The following is a 19542-nucleotide window of genomic DNA, read 5'->3' as shown; positions in this document are numbered from 1 at the left end:
GTCCTAATTCTTAACCAAACTCCTACTTCTCAACATACCCCCCTTGACTGGAAGAAACAACTCAAATGAAAAGCTTTATTGTTCACGTCAAAACTCCTTAATCTTTGTAATTTTATCACTTTCCTCTGCTTGCTTCATCGCACACTACTTACTGATTAGCTAGTATATCTCCTAGGGTCATTTGAAACTTACAAATTCGTCCATTGTGTTTACTCCTGGTAAAAATTCCAGTTATTTCATGTCATTACTTTTAGTCAGATTACTAAGATTGGTCTAAATTCATTGTAAACTATCTATTCAGTTGTTATGTGAGGACATTTTAATTATCATATCCATTTAGTTTGAGTAGTGATCGCTAACGACAACTTTGATTCAGGATAAATGACACTCTTTTATTAGAACGTTAGTATTAATGTCAAATTTAGCATGATAGCTAAGTAGAAATTACTAGATGAAGCAGTGAAGCTCAGTTTAATAAACCAATGAACAATATAACAAATAGTTAAAAGCTTATTATTATTATTATTAATGGCTTTATTCAATATTGTATTTTTGGTATAATATGGAATTAACAGCACAAAGTATTTCAACAAGTTTCCTTTTCTTATTTATTGATCGATCCTTACGATAAATATTGAGCGGTTGCCTGTTAGATGTTAACAGTTCAGGAATAGACATCTGATTAATGTATATTCTTTTCAATGCATATTGCCACCAACCACAATGTCTCTGATTGAGCTCTTTTGTAACTTGTGCAGTGAAATGTCGTAAACTTTTCACAAACGCACCTGAATAGGTTATGAGACCAATAGGCATAATGATGTGTTAAAATAAACAATAAAACAGATAACTTGTTTAAATATCCAGATAGCAAGAACAGCTAGATCAGATATCCAAGCAGGCCACCTTGGTAAAGTCATTTAACGTGAAATAGAGCAATGATAAGTTTAATAAACAAACATAATTCATATTTATGAACATTATATATAGTTAACAGTTCATTTGTAGGTTAATCTTCCCGAGTTCAATTTCTTTTTCCATAAGATGTTAATTATTCCCTACAGTTTTATAGTTTAGGGTTTAGCATTACAGTTCATACTATTGCTTATTAATTCCACTAACAGATTCATATTCTCATCCCATATCTAGGAATTTAAATTGGTTTATTCAGTAGTTCATAAATGTTTAATAAACGTTTCTAGGCTTAAAAACAAAACGAAATATATGTTTTCTATTGACACTTATTGTTGGGGTGATCCGTCGAATTTCTCGCAAAAGACAAGAAAGGATCAGGAAACACTAAGAAGCGTTTCATCCAATCAGCGTTCACTTGAAGTTTTAGCCGAAAATATCAAGGGGGCGAAACGTCACATGCCGAGGTTCTGAATGGCTGATTGCTACACTGATACTATGTTTAGTAGCATTCCAGAATCGTCTAGCAGCCAAAGGGCATTTAAAATATTATAAAAACTCTGTATTTTCTGTATTCAAATGAACCTTGAAGTAAACTACTTGTCGCATACTTTGCGTCTTCTCTCTCGTGTTCAGGTTACTGTATGATTCTAGCTTGGGGGTTACAGAATAGCTTAGGAGACGGATATAGCGTTCAATCCGCATGACTTATCACTTATATCCAAAAATATCACTCAGTAAACATAATTAAAATCAATAGTCTATATTTCATGTACGTTGTATTTTAATATTCCTATCTTTTTTAAAAAAACAAGAATAACCTATAAAGATTCTCGAACATTAGTAGGAAGAAATTCCAGACCGTAAATGGATATCACCTAAGAAACTGTCCGAAATTCGTTTAGGATTATATATCAATGGATAAACATAACACGAATGTTTCAAGTTAGACTTAATATTAGGTCATATAGGTGTTCTTATAATATATAGATGACTTAGTAACAAGCAAAGATGCGTTTCAACCTATCTGGGGTTCGTCAGATGGATGTACCTGCATCCGGGGCTCAAACCTAGTAATCAAACAGTTCACTTCAAACGCCATCGCGTAATCCAATGAGCTCCTGAGTCCTGTGCGCATTGCCTCGATATTGCCTAAAGTCACATGCATTATAAGCAAAGATGGATGCACATATGCTAATAAGAGACTGGTCCATTGCAGTCTTAAACAATGATGGGATGATTCAAACAAACTTTATAAAATGAGTTTGACTTAATAATACTTCTCTAGTTGATATTAGTTTGTCGCTAGATGCATAATGTATATAATAGGAATCCAATAAAGCACTTCCGATATTTAAAATAATCCAGTGTGTCATTGAATAAAAATAAAGGGAATTCATTGGAGAAAATTATTTCTATAAGACGAAATTATTTACTTAGGCTGTACATTCGTTTTTATATTCATATCTGAAAATATGTGTTAATAGCAGGATAGAAAAGATTACATCATACATTGATTCGAGACTCATTATCAGGCGAGGTTACGCAATAATCAATTAGACAATTATCTTTCATGTTCCAGCCTTATATTTTTCTCTTATTTCTTGATTACTGAGTAACCTTATCTGATAATAAGAGTCTCAAATCAATTTATGATGCAATCGTTTCTATCCTACTATAGACATCTGTTTTCCATATAATTATAAATACGAATGTAAAGCTTAAGTAAATGATTCCCCTGAAAAAGAAAATTTTCTCCGCTGAATTCTCTTTATATCTAAAGCAAACACATGAAAGACTTTAAGTTTTAGCTAATCATGAAACTACAATGATAATTGAACGACTTATTAGGCTAGGAATTATAATCAGTTTATAGATTTTAGGATTCCTGTATTATAGTTGATATCAGTTCATGATAGAAGCCTCAAACTTAACTCTTAATCCTTATTCTTCACTCTATTTTAATGTTTTCACCATTTCCTCAATGCTTATTGATTCAGCTGGATACTTTAGGCGTATCAGCGATTCTTTTCCCTAAAACACTGATCATACTGTTGTGATTCTTTTTTTTCATACATTTCAGGAATGGTCGATTCTTCTATGATGCCTATCATGGGTTATCTCGTCGATTTAAGGCATGCATCAGTATACGGTAGTGTTTATGCTATCGCAGATGTTGCATTCTGTTTGGGATTTGCAGTTGGTAAGTATAGTGAGAAAAAACTATTACAATATATTTATCTGATCTATTAAAGTACAGTTTAAATAATGATAAGCTTAAATCAACCACGACGAGTTTCCAGCTAGATTCTAGCCAGTCAGAAAACAGCTTTTATAAACTGGTAGTTTACGGTAAAATGAATAATAATATTGAACTTTTTTAATGGATATAAGATGATTAATAGGTCTACAGGTTACTCTGCTAGTAAATAAAAAAACATATAAACTCATCTTAATGCTTATAGAATGACCATCTTCTCGAAGCCTTATAAGGATTCAAATGGAGTTCGAAATTTAGGGTAAAGATCAGGGACTTACAGCTGGGGTTTTTTAACACAAACTGACATCAACTATAATGTAAAAATACTCTGCGGTCATATGGATGAATGAATTTCAGAAAAAAAATATAGTAGGCGCTATGTAATCACTGTGTTTCTGGATTAAATGTTTATCATTACGATTTAAGGGTAGCGTTCATTTGGTTGTTATATACAATCTAAGATGACAGAATGAATTATTTAATGCATTTGACACTATCATTGTTACTCTATGGTAGCAAAGAATAATCTTACGCTATCACATTAAGTATTTTGAATACTGCTTGTCAGACATGATATTTGAAGTTCCTGCAAAAATCTAAAGCTTGAATTCTGGATTTTCCTAATAACTAGTCACTCAATGTTTTAAGTTATCTACACAAAACGATAGTGATAAGCATCTTTCATCTTTCTATTGTATTAAACTTAATAAATGTTCGTATTTGTATTACATTTTACAACATTTTCCTAGAAAAAAATGAAAAGTATGTAACTTAGCTACAAACTTTTATTTTAGTCATGTCTTGTCTATCAAGAACAAACCAAAATGATGCTAAGAGATGTGAAAAACTGTAAATCAGGTATCGAATTTCACGCTCTCTAACATTTAATCCTAATGGTCCAAATTTTCACTAAATATACATTGAATAGTTGAATTTATAAGTCAATTAAAGCTAAACCACCATGAAAAACCTAGTATGATACTCCTCAACAGTGTGCATCCACGATCCCGCTCGTGGGATTCGAACCCAAAATCCTACGGTCTCGTGAGCGGAGGCTTAACCTGTAGACCACTGGATTGACATCCAATTGTGGTAATGTCTACATTTCAGATAGAGTGTTCTATCATTGATCAAATAACTTTTTTTTCTTTGAAATTTCTAGTTACATGAACTGTGAATTATCTCTACTATTGTTAAAAAGTCTTTAAGATATAATTAATTTTTTTTACTTTTATCAATCGACTTCTTTCGGGATATTTTATATAAAAAGATCTGAATTCAGTTAAATGTTAAAAACTGAAAACTGAATAGATATTATGTTACAGTAATCCTAATGTAGTGTCGGCTTCTATGTTAAGCCCATATAATTTATTCTAGCTTCTGGATAGGTCAATCTATCCATTCTACTTGAGTCACATTTTGACCTTGTTAATTAACACCGTTGGATGCCGGCTCAGTAGTTTGATGGTTAAGTGCTCGCGCGCGAAGCCAGTAGGTTCTGGGTTCGAATCCCGCGGGGGCGGGTTCGTGGATGAGCACTGCTGAGGAGTCCCACACTAGGACGAAACGGCCGTCTAGTGCTTCCAGGTTTTCAATGGTTGTCTAGCTTCAACTGACTCATGATTTCAACCTGTGAAATTTACTAAAATCTCCACAAAACTCATTCTGATAATTATTTATTTATCAACCCTGACTGTTTTAATATGTGTATGTGTGTGTACATCTTATCCTACTCATTACACATCTGTAGTTGATTTTTATATAACGAAATATATTGATTAACGCTTGATTGAATGGAGTTGACTTATTTTACTTCCGTTATTCACTAACGCGGATAAAGTTGATAATTACATACGAGGATAGCCGATATATGTATTTCAATAACTTTAGTACGATTCAATTGGAGTGAGGTCCTGAGTCACTAAAGTGATGAGGGCGTCGATAACATCGTCCGACCTAATTGACATCAAAAATAAAGGACCCCACTATACTAACATTAATTGTAGATTATGTCATTATGTAATATCTTAGGTTCAACCATACAAGAAAAAATATAATGCTTAAAGAAATAATATAAGGTTGACCCTTTATTTCTAAGTGAAGATCACTGTTAAAATTGATTCAAGTCTTTGAAACAGGAATTTTTATTCATTGAACTAACTAAATATATTAGAAGAGGTTTTGTGGAGATTTTAGAAATTTCACTGGTCGAAATCATGAGTCAATTGAAGCTAGACCACCATGGAAAACCTGGAAGCACTGGACGGCGTGAGACTGATAGGTCCTGGGTTAGAATCACGCGAGGGGCGGGGTCGCAGATGCGCACTGCTGAGAAGTCCCATACTAGGACGAAACGGCCGTCCGGTGCTACCAGATTTTCCATGGTGGTCTAGCTTCAATTGACTCATGATTTCAACCAGTGAAATTTTAAAATCTCCACAAAACCCTTTCTGATAATAATTATCTGCTCACTAGTGACGGACTTCAAGAGATGCTCCTGGAGTTCTGGTGAGAAGCCGTGACCAGTGAAGTTCAACCAGGTTTATTGTGAGGTATCTACTCACTGAAGACAATGGTATACGGTGGCGCAGTTTCATGGATTGGTTGAAGTTAGACGTTAACACCGTTGGATGCCGGCTCGGTGGTCTAGCTGGTTAAGCGCTTGGCGCGAGACTGATAGGTCCTGGGTTAGAATCCGTGACGGAGGGTCGTGGGTGCGCACTGCTGAGAAGTCCCATACTAGGACGAAACGGCAGTCCAGTGCTTCCAGGTTGTCCATAGTGGTCTAGCTTCAATTGACTCGTGATTTCAACCAGTAACTAAATATACGTTTTATTTTTGAAATTTCCTAGGACCGATCATCAGTGGTGCAATGGTCAAAAGTATTGGATTTAAATGGTAAGACAAAATTATTATATTATAATTGTCTTAATACAATTTGAATTATATACACATATATTCCAATGTTTAAATAGCATTAATTCACCACAAATCAGTAGAATTAACTTAATAAGTGGATTGTTTCGAGGTATCTTAAATCAGAATAACTGAAGAGAAAACCAAACCTTGGTTGTTGAACTAATCAATCTACTATGATATTAATACTTTTTCATGTTGTGGTTTTACAATTAGTTGAAATGTGGTGTGTGCTACCGATGCCGACAGATATATGTAGTATTTATCACCAATTGAAAGTGGGATAGCTTGCGAGAAAAGATTGAGAAAACCATAGAGAAAAAAACGCGAACATAGAGTGATTGATATGAAACCGAAGGAATAACAAAGTCTGAGACAATTGATAGATAATTTACAGATAAAGTATTTACTATACGGTTCCCAGATTTTATCAAGACATTATGTAATGTTATATTAAAGCACATTTGGTTGTTCCCACTTGTGTTCTCGTTTACAATAGTAATATTTGTACTTAAAAAGCCAAAACAATGTGTAGATCTAAAGCAGTTATTACAGTTATTTGTTACTTTGATCCCTCATGGAATTATTTAAAAATGTTGTTCATGATTTTGCTGTTTAACCTAAGGAAGTGATACACTTTTCTTCAAATTTACAACTGATGAAGTAGTTGTCGTTATTATGAGTGAACAACTGTGAAACACAAGTGTCAGATATAATAATTGTTAAAAAGTACCATTTCTAAGGTGTTTTTGTAAAATGATGTTCTTCGAGTACAGTGACTTGATTGAGAACCTTTCATTGTTGTTCTGAACAAAATCACTATTGTCTATTATAAACAGAAATTTTTTTTCGACAAGGCCGAAATCCGTTTGTTCAGGGGACTATATTAGTAACCGATTGACTGAAGAGGATTCAAAGACACAGCTCAGTGACGATACCTAAAGCATAATCAGTTACAGGAAGATCATCAGAAGGGGATGATTCAGCATTTTTGAAATAATTCTCTACATATAGTAAACCCTGTATAATGGTTAGGATCTAGGCTGTAGGCGTATTCTATGCTATAAATGTAAGGCAGAGTGTGTAAAGAAAACTAGAAAATAGAACAAGCAAAAAGTGAGCTGACTACTCAGGGAGTACACTTGATAAGATTATCCACAAATATAATGAGAGCTTTATAGCTAAGAATAAAAACACTATCAAAATAATTCACTTGGGCCATAAATCTTTCAATGATTTTATCCTTGTTATAAATCTACGCTTCACAAAGTGTTCAAATGTTTCAAACAATCTAGAACCTAAATATCTAGTTTTTTTCTATGCCTTAGAACTTAATTTCATATCAATCTGTTTTTTTCTCTTAATAATATTAGGATGCTTTGGTTCATTGCCATTGTTTCCCTCCTTTATTCTCCATTGACATTATATTTGAGGAATCCACCAAAACGAGATGAAGCTCAGGTGAGTACATCTGTATTACATTAAAAATAATATCATTATCCTATATAAAGACGTATACATAAGCCAAAAGTTGAAGTATCTTGTTAAACAAATATACATCTCAGCTATTCAGTCATCAAATGAAATCACAGTCTTTTATAACATAATCTTTGAAAATCTAAACTGAATTAAGTGAAATTAGTAAGGATTTCCAATTTATTGTTTTGATAGTTAGGACTGTAACCAATCATTTTCTGTTATCAGTATGTATATCCTCAGTGACATACATCGATCTAGTTATCAGTGACATTCGGAATATGCATTTTGTCATATTTATAAATCGTTAGCTGGATATACCTCTATCATAGTGTCAATGCTCACACTCAGATTTGAATGTAGTACCCAAGTTTTATTTAGGTAGACACTCAAAGTCTACTTACAAATTATAGAAATGTAACCAATTAGAAATTAATATAAATATATTATAACATAGTGTAGTATAAATTCACTTGTATCTTCCCATTGTTATTTAGGACTGCAATTGATCAGTCTCTTATTGGTATATGTGCATCCTGTGCGAATTACCTAGATATAGCCTTAAGTCAAAAGCTTTTTAGGCAAAGATCGATAGGAGCTAGCTGTGAAATCCAGAACGCGCGTCACTTCATCCTATTTGGGACTCGTCAGCTGAATGTACCTGCATTCCAGGCTGATCAATTGCAATCCTAAATAACAATGGGAAGATACAAGTGAAACAACACCAAGTGAATTTAAACCTCACCCCATTACACAAGTGGCTGGCTATCAGGACTCAGTAGCTAAGTGGATAACGCAATGGCGTTTGAAGTGAACGGTACTGGGTTTGCGTCCCGGAGTGAACATCAACTCTAATATGCAGGTAAATCTAGCTGACGAGTCCAAAATAGGACGAGACGTGCGTCCTGGATTCCACTGCTAGCCACTATCCATATTTACTTAAATAGTGTAATATAGATTAAAATTAGGTTAATGATTATGATAATAATCTATTCATTTAAAATCTGAGAGCCCATTCTTCAAGTTTTCAAAAATTGATACTTAATATAAGCAGAGATGGCCATCAGTGGAATCCAGGATGCGCATTTCGTCCTATTTGAGACTCGTCATCTGGATGCACCGGTATCCCTGAGTGGATGTTGGCTATCTGGACATAGTAGCTTAGTAGATAATACGTTGAATATTCAAAGCGATAAGTATTTCATTGAAGGTTCAGTGTGAACATTAACAATAGATCACAATTACATCAAGCTGACGAGCCATGAATAGAACGAAACACATGCCTTAAATGTCATCTCTAGTCACAATCTAAACTTCAAGTTTTTACCATTTTACTTCAAATATTCATTATACAGATAAAACACAATATTTTGAAAAGAGCATCCGTGCACGAGACCGAAGATCCTGTGTTTGAATCCCGCAAGCGGGATCTTGAATGAGCACTGCCAAGTCCCACAATACGACGAAACGGCCATCTAATGCTTTCAATTTTTCAATGGTGATCTAATATAAACCGATTCATGATCTTAATAAAAAATATATAAAATCTTTTAAATATCATTTTACAATAATATTTTAATGGAATTAGAATAATCAGGTTTGTACAGAAACAACCCCTAGCATTATGGAAATCATGTTAAAATACAGGAAAGAAACAAACATAGGAAGAAATGGATAACTCTATACAATGACAATGTAAAATACATGAACTGAATGAAAAAAATATTCATTTCCATAAAATTTTATTAGGGTCTTTAGTAATATGTCTAAAATTAATGTTTAAAAGGCAGGTAGTCAAGTTTAAGGTGAATAACTCATTTGAATCATTTGAATAAATCATTTGAGACTGATAGGTCCTAGGTTCGAGTCTCGCAGGGTGCGGGATCGTGGATGCGCACCGCTGAGGAGTCACGTATTAGGACGAAACGGCCGTCAAGTGCTTCCAGGCTTTCCAAGGTGGTCTAGCTTCAATTGACTCATGATCTCAACTGTTGAAAATACTACAATCTCCACGAAACCCCTTCTTTATTAATATGTCTAAAATTAATGTTTAGAAGGCAGGTAGTCAAATTTAAAGTGAATAAATCTTTTAAAAAGTATTGTATTTAAACTTAGGATCATTGGTAAAAATAGAATAAAATTGTTAGTGTTGAAATAAGTAGCATTATTTATTGTTAAATTGTATTAGGATGTAGGTCAATTAAAATAATGAGATTAATAATTCGGATAAATATAGATAATATAAAATGAGAGATCCGATGTAGCTGTAAATTAGACTGAATACTTGATAAATTTGTAAGTGATTAGCGATGGAAATCATTAGTTGCGTTCTGTTTTATTTGGGACCAATAAGTTGCATGTACCTGTATCACGGTGTTCATGTACACACCGGGGATCGAACTCAGGGACTATCGAACATAATTCTTTTGTATACAAACATCCAGTCTTTCAATTCGTTCAGCTATTGTTTCTGTCGTTTGGATGAGTTTCAAAACGACAGATTACGACAGGAAATTGCTAATACGATAGATTACTGTGAATGATTGCGTGACACTGACTGTGCTGTTCGTCTAAGCTAAATGGTATAAAATCGAAGTGCTGATCATTTCAAATATGCCTTTATGTAGTCAGCCTGGAAGGAGTTCGCGAACATACTTCATTTGGATTGACGGGTTACATTATTAACAGACTTAGATTGTAAACAGTATAGCAACATAAATTTTTCACCTAAAGAACTCATATTTCACATATTACTATCAATTGTTTTAATCCCACAAGATTTGAAAAAGATTTGAAATGTTCTCAGGTTTTCCCTTGCTCCTGAAGACCTTATCTAGGAATTCTCGAAGGGCGTCGACTGCATATGTATGACATGAATTTTAGGGTTTGATGTCAAACATGTTATACCTTTTTATCTATATTTATCTAATAATATAACTCAGGCGTAACAAATGCAACGTCATTTTACTTAAGCTTGTCATTTAATTACCATATTAAACAAAAGACGGTTTATAAATACTTACCGTTGTTTGACCATGGCCTGAAATCAGGAATTCTGTTTAATAATGTCAAGAAGTCTCTCAAATTAAAATTGGTTCATACAAAAGCCCAATCTATACCCCTTTCTGTGAATAACACTAAAAAGGATAAAACCACCTGAACTTATTTTTTCTAGCATCTCATCACTTTTGTTGTTTGATATTAGATGGGATAGTTAACCAATAACTGATCTCAGATAGACCGAAATTTAAGATCGGGAGAAATGGGACATCTTTCTAGTCTTTGTATATGATTATTTAGCAGGGCTTATTCACAACTCTACCACAAGAATTCGAACCCGCAACCTTCAGTTTCGCGCCCGGACTCCTGACATCTGAAACACAGCCGGGATTCCACAGTGTACATGTCTGACTTCACTGAACCCTCTCCAGTGAGGAAATGATTACTACTAGTATACAAGGGTTTGTGGATATTGTAGAATGGTTACATCGAGAATCGACTCAAGTTACAAGTGTTCGTCACTGTATGTCGTCGTTGTGGTTTAGGAGTTGAACAATCTCTTTTGAGACCGAAATCCCTTAGGTCGATCCCCAATGACGCTGTCTTGAGTACACACAATGAGGATGAAATAGCTATCCATAGATTCCTGGTTTTCAATTGTGTTTAAGCTAAAATCAGTTGGTGGCTCAAATCATAAACATTCTACAACCTCCATAAACCCCTTTATATCAATATTAAGCGTTATGGAAATTTGATTAACATGAATTAATTTGAAATTTTATTTCAGTCACTTGTTACAGCAAAAAATGGAAACCAACAAAAAGAATTAAATTCTTTTGAAAAGGATCCTAAGACAACGATAACTGGAATTCCAACAATATGTTTGGGCTCTACAATCGATTATGATCCTACACATGGAGGACTTCAAGAATATCGATATGAATAAAGAAGAAAAAGGTAATTCATTATAATGAAGTACTAGAGATATTTTATTGTAAATGATGAATTAAAACGGATACAAGTTTTCTTAATACACTTTTGGGTTGTATAAATTAATAGCCAGATACCATTTTATGAGTTTGAATTATGCAAACATAGGATAGTCGTCTTATATATTTGTAATCAACCCTAGTCAAAATATTTCATAAATGATTCGTTTGAGACATTCTAAGCCATGAGTTACTTGAAATTTCATCAGCTACTTAAGACTAATCAAATATGCAATAAATTGAGTGACTTTTTTATAAACCAGTTGAGACAGGTTACTAAGACTCAATGAACTTTTCCACTAACCTTGTAGTACATTATTGTACTGTTTAATAGAACTAGTCTGACTAAATTCTTACGAAGTCGAATCACTTTTTTCTAACGTGTCACTTGAGAAATAATTTTATGAAGTTTGTTCTTAATAAAGAGAACAATATCCTTTTGTCATTAGTAAGTTGTGCAGACTGTTGAATTTCGTTGTCATCACTAACCGATCTAAGTTAGTGAACCAACGAAAATCTGAAAGTACTGGAAGGTCGTTTCGTCCCAGAATGAGATTTCACAGCGGTGTGCATCCAGCGACCCGCAAGTGGAAATAGAATCCGGGGTTTTCTGAGTCACTTGGTAACGCTTAACCCCTAAAACACTGAGTCGGCGTCCAGCATTGTTAATGTCTAACTTCCATCAATCTACGACATTACGCCACCATCCTTAATCGCTTTCGTCGGATAACTGCATCATACCCGACACCGATTGACTCAATCGATCTAAGTTTGTGGATGCGCACTGCTGTGAAGTCTCATACTGGGACGAAACGGTCTTCCAGTGCTTCCAAATTTCTATTGGTTGCGTAATTTAGATCGGTTCATGATTTCAATGGGTTTCTTTTATTCGGGTTTATCTTGTCCGATTAACTAAATCTGAAAAACAACCTTAGTTTAACATTAATTACACTCAATATCTAGTTTTATACCTCGTTATTTATTAATGCCATCTGTTGTGTCAAATGTGCAAATTCCTTGTTCAACACTGTTGATATTCAGGGTGTTATGTGATGAAATTTGTAAGTTGTTACAATATAGTGGCTTGAGGTATTCAACAGGAAACCCTGCACCTAGGTTTCTTGCTACTTGGCACTCGTCAGCAAGATGTGCCTGAAATCCTGAGGGAATTGATGCTCCTTGATGACCTCGTGCTACACAGCTTTACAGTCAGAGACGTTACCACTGAGCCATCCAAACCATGACTGACCTCCTGTAGGACTGAGATGTATTCACAATTGGTTTATCACTGGGTGATGATCAATGTCATCTATGTCAGGTCCTTCTTAGTGCAGATCGAATCCCATCGACCAAGTTGCAACGTGGTCACAAGTCTAGGTGATGTGACATTGAGTGCATTATGTTGAGATAAGATGGTGGTTAGAGGTAGTTGTTAGAAATGTTCAATGCTTCAATCAGTTAACCACTAGAACGCGTAAAAACATAGTGTCATTTATGAAAGCTAGTTTTAAACTGACAGTGGAAACGGTTTTGCTTTTCCAATCCTACACTCTGTAGTTGATACTAGATTAATAGACTAAACTTAAAGGAATATTATACACGTGTCTTAAATGGTCTGTATTTAACCAACAAATGAGAATCATATATGCACCAGATAGTAATTGCGCAACAAAAACAGTCTAAACAGATCATTCACAGTAGATCTAGATCAGGTTATAAAAATATTCATTTATATTCCTGTAACCAGATATCTCTATCTTCATTCACTAACCAATCACTGTTCATCATTACTTGACACATCGCAAACTTTACATTGTTATTTACCAGTTGAATATTTTCTACCAGTACACGCAATTAATGTGAAAACAATTCTTAATATATTCATCATGCTTCAAAGCATCTCATCAAATTTAAACAGCCTAAATTTCCAAATAGTTATGTTATTGTAAACAAAGTATTACATAACTTAGTCGATTGAGTTTAAGTCAAAACAATACAAGTTACAAGAACAGGAAACATTATATTTAATATGATACGTTGGAAATGAAATCATATGAATAAGGGAGTGACGCAATAAATAATCATAATCATAATCAGACAAGATGAAGGAAACAACTTTTTTTGACAAATAAATGTTGACTATTTGAATGAGGGTTTTTGGAGACTGTAGTGATTTTAATGGTCGAATTCATGAGTTGACGTAAGTTAGCCCACCATCGAAAATCTCAGAAAATGGAAGAATAGTTGCACAAGTTCACAAACCGATTGAATTTAGACATTAACACCGTTGGATGCTGACTTAGTGGTCTAGAGGTTAAGCACTCGCGAACGAAATCGATGATCTCAGGTTCAAGTCCTGCATGCGGGATCATAGGTGAGAACCGCCGAGGAGTCCCATCTTAGGACGAAAAGGCCGTCCAATGCTTCCAGGTTTTCAATGGTGGTCTAGCTTACATCGATTCATGAATCCAACCATTAAAATAGATGATAATCAAATCAATTAATTGTCGTAAATTGATGTAAAATTAATAATATTGTCTAGAAAGACAGTAAAATAAATTAGTCGAAACATTCATTTAACTGAGATAAATGAACTAAGCTCATCTATGTAATGACTGGTCATTAAATTCATTTAACGTCTGTATACAGGACAGTTTATTCAAACAAGTTATCCAATCCCAAAACATTTCTTCATGATACATTCCCTATTAGGTTAATAGTTGATATGACGGCAGAATAAATATTTGCCACAATGGTCTAATGTAATAATAATAATAATAATAATAATAATAATAATAATAGTAATAATAATAATAATAATAATCTGTTCACGTTGTTATACTACTACTAAACTGGATGCTCAATCAATACGCTATACTTAGACCTGGATCGTATTACACCAGATACACGATTCATGATTAATTATGCAGAGCTAGATTATAGACCGAACAATAGATTTTTTTACATAAACAGTAGCAGTGCACACATAGTGGGTCCAGAGTATAAATGAGTAACAGAAAAGAGTTCATACATTAAATAATAAACTGAATTTTTAATTGCTTTCATTCGGAAGTCCCTGAACGAACATCAATAAATTTGTATCACTCCTTGTGGATCTTTATCACTTATGTGATATCGTTAGGATGCATGCAAGACAGCGATAATGACAACCACAATCTCATATACAACAGCTTCATTAACTTCCAACCATAGCTACTCCAAATGACATGTTTAGTTAAAGAAGAGTTATTGGAAGGAACTAAAGAAGATTATGATTTACATATAATTTATTGATTATGAAATACTATCGGCTAAGTAATTATCACTAAATACAAAATCATAGTAAAATAATCAGCTTGGGAGAATTGTATTGATGATCAGATAATTACCTACAACTGAAAACACTCTGACAGTTAAGGATATGACAGAAATGAATATTTAGTAATTAATACACAGGAGATGTAATATCTTATTGGTTATTAGATAAATACAAAAAATTTGATCCGTGTGAAAAATCACCGAAACATCTCGGTTTGTAATCATCAATCTATAAAACTAATCAAGAACTCTCAAAGGCGACATACAATGTTGTTTTTATACTTATTTACGTTCAAGAGTTCGTGAGGAATCTTTGAAATTTCTGAGAAATTGTTTTCAGTAACATGAAAGTTGTTTTTTTTCTAGAGGTTTGCTCACCTTTACTCAACTTCTCTTCCCTCTTGTTTTTATATTGTCTAATGATGCGGTAACACAAATCAATTACTTACACAAAATAAAATGTCAAACTTGATTTTTAATACTTGTTAAATTATCAGAAGAGATTTTGTGGAAATTTTAGAAATTTCACTGGTTGAAATTATGAGTCAATTGAAGTTAGACCACCATGGAAAAGCTGGAAGCACTGAACGGCCGTTTAGTCATAGTATGGGACTCCACAGCAGTGTGTATCCACGATCCCGCACCCCGCGAGATTCGAACTAAGGACCTGTTAAATTAATTGTATTTTCAAAAACCAGTTGATTGAAATACTTTAGGTTTGCTAGTGATTCTCTCTCTCAAAGTCATATTGGTCACTACGCATAGATAGTTGTCCCATTTTGATTTTGTCTTTATGAATATTAATTATATTTTTTCTGTACTGTTGTCTTATTTTTGGGTTCCATCGTTTAAAAATTATTGCTGAAGAATTGTATGTGTGTGTGCTTGTTATTTGCCTCCTTACTAAATTCACAATAGATCGTATTCATATTAGAAGTATCTCTATCTTTGATAATATAATAACATTATAGAGCAAAGGATACTTTAGACAGGAGGAAAACCAGAAATCAAATTCTGTTTATCTATTACTCCTTGAATAACCTGAACAAAATATAAAATATAGATCCAATTATCCAGTCTGTATGATAATGAGAAAAATATGGGAAATAATTGAAAAATAATCTAAAAAAAGATCAGTATTGTCATCTCTAGTTAAACCTTTAAGAGTAATGACGAATTTTAAATTTCTGAAATGATATCTAAAGGTTAAGCGTTCGCATGCGAGACCGATAGATCCTAGATTCGAATCCCGCGAGCGGGATTGTGGATGTGCCTTGCTGAAAAATCCCATGCTAGGACAAAACGTCCATCCAATGCTTCCAGGTTTGTCATGGTGGTCATGAATTCAACTATTAATATCTACAAAAACCCCTTTTTGATAAACAAAAATTATATCTTTATTATTATTTTTTTTAGATGATCCTATAAACAAAGAAATTATGTTGTCTTTCATTCTATAGAAACAAAAACAGAAATCAATATTATAACCAATTCCAATAACACAATAAACTGTCATTAAATATTTGTCTATATCCATACAATACTCTACCCCCCCACACACACACCTCTGCGTTATAAATGTATATCTTTGTATCCTGCTGATTTTAATTAAACACATTTGATCTATACAAAATACCATAGAATTCATTATCAACTTTAAAATGCTTATCACATAGTTAATGAACAAGAGAAAAAGAACAACGACAACGACAACGACAACCGATTCATGTCCAAAAGGTGTTAATCATTGATTATTAAGGTTCAGTGATCCTATAAATACACAATTTATTTCAAATTTATTAAGTATTCATTATAATTTTTAGAAAGTTAAAACATACTTTACAGGAAATTCAAATATACACCAATGATGTTTATTTATTTATTTAAACAAAGTAAATTCAATGTAAATTTATGTTTATCAGTTTCTTATTTCTTTGATGTTGACAAATTGATTATCATGAAGTTAGTAGATTAGTTCGGTCTTATGTTGAATCATTGTTATGAATTTATGTCCGGCTAGTTATCACGTCAGTTATCCACCAATCAAAATACGACTTATACAATCGTAGCACTGTGCCAAATGAATGATATTCAACCGGTATAGGCAGTCTAACATTCTTATTGGTCCTATGGCCGCCTAGCCCGTCCATTTGAGTCCAGAACACCAAATAACAGCTTCCACTATGTGAATCGAACCGACTCGTTTATTACAGACATACTGGGATTATATATAAACCAAACAGACTGCAATGCACCATAAAATAGGAAATAACATTTGTACACAATAAAGCCAAAAAGTGGATGTGAACGTGGGAGGCACTAGTTAATAAACTGAACATAGCTTAAGAACAGTAAATCGTACAATAGTAAATTATAGGTCAAAGTAAAGCTTATAATAAGAGGAATATAAATATACATAATTTAATTATTGAATAATTATACTATAAGAATGTATAGATAATATTAGTCAATTAATATGTCTCAGAAGTTACTCGTGATTTAATCTTCGCTCGAATATAACAAACATCTCATATAAATAAAATCAGTGCTTCCGTTATTCGCAACAACAAAATAAAAAAACCCTGGAACATAATGACATGATAGTAATAGTATATGAAGTGAATAGTCTTTGTCAATTATGTATGAACTCCATGCATAATATAGTTAATTATTTAAGTAGGAAGTTTTTGATGGAGTTTTGTTCTCTGAGCTGGATGATTTGGTGGTGGAGCTTTCATCGTTCTTCTGAACGATATCATCGGCACAAAACTCTGGTAGAAGTATATTCTAATGTTAATTTATATCATTGATAAATATATACAGCATTATAAACTGGACCTATTATTTTATATAACGATTAGTATATTCATTAAGAAGGAAAATGTAGATCAGGTCTATAAATATGGTTGAAACTTTTAAAAGTTATTCAAGTAAACAGACTAAATTAAATTAGACCTTCAAAGATAACACTGTCGGTAGCTTCAACTACTTTTAAAAAATCATAAACACTTGTAGAAGGATAACTTATATTATTTCATCGAGGTCGCCGGATCCTGAATATCTTGAATAATAATTCGTAATGATTAATAAACCATTGAATTCAGTGATAATGAACATATTTTCCATGAACTGATTTTATAGAGGTTAGTTTAATTCGTAAGTTGGGTTCATCACAGATTGATGTCCATGATATGGCGCTAAAGACTAACGAGCCATGGAGAGCTATTTTTATCCTACTAAAGAATTCTACAACAGTATACACTCTCTACCCAATTAGAATTCAAACTTAGGACCTTTAGGTCTCCCGGACATTTCTTGACCATTATGACTTACTAGTTAGGCTCCATTATTAGCCTCTGTCTAAAATAAGTTAGGTTACGTAATAATGAAATAGAATTTGAAGGGTTAACATGATTTAAGAGGATCAGTTGGCAGAATTGTGTGAATGAAAAGTTGGTCTAAGAATTAGGTAATGGGGGAAGAATATAACACAAAATAAATAAATGAATGAAATAACGCAAATAACAAAAAATTGAGTTACCAGGGTAATAATAAGTTTATTAATGTCGCTTTTTGAATACGTAAATCCGGTTTCAGTTTTTTTTATCGCGATCGCTTCAGCGAAATGGAGAGTAGTCGTACTTCTTTGTCTGTTGATAGTTTTAAAAACGTGCGGGATGTCGATGGTATGCCCGGTGTCAAGTAAGTGACGGGCTATTGCACTGTTGAGAGCCCTAGTCCCTCGAAGCCTCAAGTTCTCTCAAACATGTACTCTTCTCCTAGTTCTTCCAATGTATGTGCTTTGGCACGTACATGGGAATTGGTAAATGCAGTTGGAGCTACTAAGAAAAGAGGACTTGTCGGTTTTAGTTTGTTTGAGTGAGCAGTTCGTTTCAACCAATTGCAACACATAGTTTTGTCTATCCTTAATTTCTTCAAACCTAAACAGTATATAACAGAATAAAGTAATTATGAAAAAAACAGTGGTCAAAAGCGAATGTTTCACGAATAAGAAATGATTAGCTTACATGTATGATAATATTTATATAAGCTTCTTTTACAAAACAAAAACGAGGGAAAAAAACCGATAGCTGCATACATATGTAAACAAATTGAATGAACTATCTGAAATTAAGTATTTTTTCAAGATTAGAAATCTTAACAACTTTTAATTAGAAAGATGTTTAAGAATATAAGTTATTGAATAGATCAGCTCTAACAACTTGTTTGTTGCATAGTAGTTTTGTGGTGTGAGCTACTTATATCCGCATAAGCAGTATATAACGTTGGTCAGTAATGGAATTTATTCCAGCAAAAGATCGAAAAAGAAACAGCAGGAACGGAAAGTAATTGTTATGACAATGCACGAACAGTGAAATCTGAGATAATGAACTGAGATTTGCAAAAGGAACAGTCAAGTTTGATACAACTGATTGACATTTTGAAAACGAATTGTTTACTGTATGGTTCTCAGATTTTACAAAGATGTTCTGTAATTTTATGTTCAAACACATTCGATTGTCTCCACCCGTGTTCGTGTTCACTAAAGTTTTGCTAGATAACGTATTGTAGAGCTTTGATACCCTAGCTTAGGCGCATGGATTCTAATGTATTCGCGTCTCGTCCTGTTATGGTATGTGCTACTTAAGTCTACATAAGTAGTATACAACA

The 19542-nt window shown here is 33.4% G+C and overlaps 1 protein-coding gene across 2 annotated transcripts in view; it reads left to right on the top strand.

Annotated features, from left to right (window-relative positions):
* MS3_00004976 (uncharacterized protein) overlaps nt 1–16779 on the top strand; it is a gene marked incomplete at both ends in the record, with an annotated part of 45524 nt that extends 28745 nt beyond the window's left edge. The window contains 5 exons of one of the 2 annotated variants that reach the window (XM_051212977.1): nt 2996–3115; nt 6025–6070; nt 7462–7549; nt 11352–11521; nt 16288–16779. In XM_051212977.1, the coding sequence (XP_051068907.1) occupies nt 2996–3115; nt 6025–6070; nt 7462–7549; nt 11352–11510 (413 nt within the window). Of the gene's footprint in view, nt 1–2995; nt 3116–6024; nt 6071–7461; nt 7550–11351; nt 11522–16287 lie in introns of those variants that run through there. The other variant, XM_012936856.3, reaches the window with a different exon arrangement.
* Between the last annotated feature and the right edge of the window lie 2763 nt (nt 16780–19542).

This window comes from Schistosoma haematobium, chromosome 3 (genome assembly GCF_000699445.3).
Source record: "Schistosoma haematobium chromosome 3, whole genome shotgun sequence".
NCBI classification, from domain to species: domain Eukaryota; kingdom Metazoa; phylum Platyhelminthes; class Trematoda; order Strigeidida; family Schistosomatidae; genus Schistosoma; species Schistosoma haematobium.
The sequence above is the reverse complement of the archived record's forward strand: the minus strand, read 5'-3'. Positions and strand labels throughout refer to the sequence as shown.